The 3,854-nt window shown below is 40.7% G+C and overlaps 1 protein-coding gene across 1 annotated transcript in view; it reads right to left on the bottom strand.

The window, feature by feature from the left end:
* CXADR (CXADR Ig-like cell adhesion molecule) overlaps nucleotides 1–3,595 on the bottom strand; it is a 19,978-nt gene extending 16,383 nt beyond the window's left edge. The window contains exon 1 of the mRNA XM_031555750.1: nucleotides 3,490–3,595. Coding sequence (XP_031411610.1) covers nucleotides 3,490–3,595 — 106 coding nt within the window. The remainder of the gene's footprint in view (nucleotides 1–3,489) is intronic.
* Nucleotides 3,596–3,854: the final 259 nt, after the last annotated feature.

Here is a 3,854-nt window from a genome sequence, read left to right as displayed (position 1 = left end):
AATAATCAAGACACTACTGAAAACTATCAACACAGATGTGAAATCAGCCCAAATCTTATTCCCCAAATATTTTTCCAAGGAGAACATGTGCCAAATTCAGTAGGAATATAAGGAAGAACAAACCTTTGTGGCTCCTTAGGAAGAGAGAAATACTATTCCTTGATACAGAACAGTAAGTATTATCCCTTATAAATGTTTAGAAGAATGCATTAAACCAGTACACATGCACTATGGATTCTGAGAATGGGAACCTCGAATCTACAATGTGGAATTAAGTACTACTTCTCTGAAAAACCAACCCCAAAGAGCATGGCAGAGAAATACCATCAGGACCCAAAAAAGTTTTAGCATTATTTCAAAAGGGGTGCAAAATAACTTACATCCTTAGGGAAACTGTAGTTCTTTCTGAGTATTTAGGCATAACATCAAATACCCCTCAAGTGAAACGAAGCTTAGGGAACTACGTTATCATCATATTTTTAATCTAGGAAAAACTGAATGCTTGATACAAATGGATGGAAATTATTTTAGCATCGCTTGTAAACAAGTCTTCAATACACAAAACACAGTAAATGGAGAATGCATTCTACATTCCTACAGAAGTAACAGAAGGTAAATTTGCATCAAATTTTGTCTGTATTTAGTTTTTACTTTTTTTTTTTTTTTTTAAAGTAAGAATGTGAAGAGCTCAGGATACACTGAAATTCCGGATTTCTGGCTTACACAAAGTGAAGTGTAAATTTAAGCTTGACGTAAACATTTCTGGCAATTGGATAGTACTGCTACGATAGTGTTATGTAACCCGGGGAACACAATCCCTCCCTAAATAGGTAACATGAGAGAGAATCAATCAGCAGGAACAGCATAAAGTATGGCAACTGAAAAACACGGAGCGGACAGGCACAACAGAGGTAGACTGCTGAACGTAGCACTGCCCCCAGGCTCAAATTGAAGGCTGAAGCAGCAAGCAGCATGAAGCACAACTGCAAAGAAGCACAGACAGCTTCTAAATGAATTAAGAAATGAGTTCATGCATTTTGCTGCTGCTCTTAAAATCATACTTGATCCATATACAACCTGCATTTGCAAAGTACTTCAACTAACAAACTCTCCAAAAAATATATTGCTTGCCAATACTTGCTTGTAAGCAGGAGATGCTTCTAGGTGAAGTTTCTTCATAAAATGAGGTTTTAAGAAGGAAATACCAATGACAATCAGAAATGTATATTAGTGTTTTCAGAAATGCAAACTATAAAATTCACTTAAGAGACTCTTCTTTCAAGCACAGGTTACAAATGTTTGCCTGCACATCTGTGACCTAATGCTTTGCTTGACAGACTTGAGTCTCAAAAAATAACTCACCATTTTACTTCCAAACATGCCTCTCAACCACAGCGAGTCTATTACTTTTTAATGGCACAGCAGTACTGCTTCTGTATCTGTAGTGGATAAGTATCTAAAGAGCAAGTTTTAGTACGCTGTAATTTCAGAGTTCTGCAGATAATTCAGATTTTGATGATAATACAGCACTAGTAAGAGCCAACTGCAAAGCAGAGAAAGTACAATGCTAGCTTAGTAAGTTTCAAACAGTTAATGTTTAACATATTACACAAGGCAATGTTTGACACTTATCATACAATGCTACAAAAGATTTCATAAATAAAGCACAGTTCACAGTAAGTAGTAAAACTAAAAAACACCAACACACCACTTCAGCAAAAATCTGAAACACTTCTACATCTAACACTTCCAAAGCTATTGATATGAATAAACCACATACTCCTCTACTTAAATGGCCCAATCTACAAATAGGTCAGAAAAGATAAACACTTGCCTGCCTTTACTAGCCAAGGTAGGACACATTAATCCCTGAACACAGCATTCAGACAGATGTTCACATCTGCATTTCCTATCTACCAGTATAGTACTTTCTGCAAGTATACCAGAGCCACACCACCTCTACTGTGCAGAAAACATCCCAAGTTTGTGGAGCCATAGAAATTAAAGATCCATGGATAAGGGCACTAGCCTAAAAAAAGATGAGATGTAGCTCCCAGTTCTCATCCCAGACACACCTCCTTTTTCTAAGCCCAATATTAACAACATTTCACAAAAATAAATCCATAAAGCATTTTCTGAACAAGAGCTTGAAATTTATACAGAGAGTGTTAGTAAAGACAAGAATTTAAACCTCTCTTTCACATTTCATGTAATCTGCCTTACCAACAGCAGGATGAAGTTGAACAATCAAATAGTCAGAGAACTGGTCTATGTAAGCTTTCAGAACACTTTTTGAACAAACCAGGGCAGTTTATCAACATCAAGGAAGGCTTTGCCACAAGCTACAAAGAGAAAGCTGATGAATGAACAGAGAATTTCTAGCAAAAATGGGGAAAAAAATCCACATCAGAATGGTTCTGGTGAAGTTGTATCACCTGGACAATCAACTATGGTGCTGGGTTTCCAAACAGGAGGTTTGTTTCCAAACTTCACTTTGTCGGAGCAATCATGGTGGGGAACATCACTTATTTGAGGCACAATCACTGAGTAATCTCCTAGCTGTGCCTAGTCTCGAAGTATCCAAGGTGGAATCGCTTCTTCAAATTTAAGTTCTCCCTTCCTATTTTTGATTTCTAACTTTTCATCTGCTTCCACGTCAAGGAGGACCGGACTATTAAGAACAATCACAGAATCTTAGGGGTTTGGAAGGGACCTGTGGAGATCACCCAACTCCTCTGCTAAGGCTGTTCCCTGCAGTAGGTTCAGGGAAATTGTTCAGGTGGGTTTTGCATTACTCCAAAGCAGGAAACTTCACCAGCTCTGGGCAGCTGGTTCCAGTGCTCTGTCACTCTCAAAGTAAAGATGTTCTTTCTGATATTCATATGGAACTTCCTATGTTCCACTTAGTGCTTGCTGTCCCACGTCCTGTCACTGGGCACCAGCAGTGAGTCTGTCCCCATTCCCGCTCCTAAGATATTTCTAAGCATTGATAAGATCTTCCCTCATTTTCTCCAACAGTTCTCCGAACAGTCCTACTTCTCCCAGCCTTTCCTCATACAGGAGATGCTCCAAGGCCCCTAATCATCTCTGTAGCCCTCTGCTGCACTCATTCCAGTAGCTCCCTGTCTTTCTTGACCTGAGGAGCCCAAAACTGGACAGAGAACTCCAGATGTGACACCACTAGGGCAGAGCAGAGGTGAGAGGACCACCCTCAATCTGCTGGCCACATTTTTTATTTTTTATTTTTAAATACACTCCAAGATACCATTGACCTTCTTGACCATAAGGGCACACTACTGGCTCGTTGTCAGCCTCTTGTCCACCAGGACGCCTAAGTCCTTATCCACAGAGCTCCTTTCAAGTAGATCAGTCCCTAACCTGTACTGATGCATGCGGTTGTTGCTCCCCACGTGCTGAACTCTGCACTTGCCCTTGTTGAACCTCATAATGCTCCTCCCTACCCAACTCTCCAGCCTGTCCTGGTCTCACTGAATGGCAGCACCACCTTCTGTGTCAGCCACTCTGCCAGCTTTGTATCATCAGCAAACTTGCTGAGGATGCACTCTACCCCTTTATCCAGGTCACTGATGAACATGTTGAACAAGGCTGGACTCAGTATCATACCCTGGGAGATACTACTAGCTACAGGGCTACAAGTCCCCACCTAGACTTAGCACTAATGATTACAACCCTCCAAGCTCCACCAGCCAGTTCTCAATCCACTTAACTGCGCACCCATCTATCCCACACCTCCTAAGCCTACCCATGAAGATTTTATGGGATACAGTGTCAAAAGCCTTGCACTGAAGCCAAGGTACACTATATCCACTGCTCCCTTGTTATCTGCCCAGCCA

Source organism: Meleagris gallopavo, chromosome 1, assembly GCF_000146605.3.
Source record: "Meleagris gallopavo isolate NT-WF06-2002-E0010 breed Aviagen turkey brand Nicholas breeding stock chromosome 1, Turkey_5.1, whole genome shotgun sequence".
Taxonomy (NCBI): Eukaryota; Metazoa; Chordata; class Aves; order Galliformes; family Phasianidae; genus Meleagris; species Meleagris gallopavo.
This window is presented reverse-complemented; position numbering and strand designations above follow the sequence as displayed.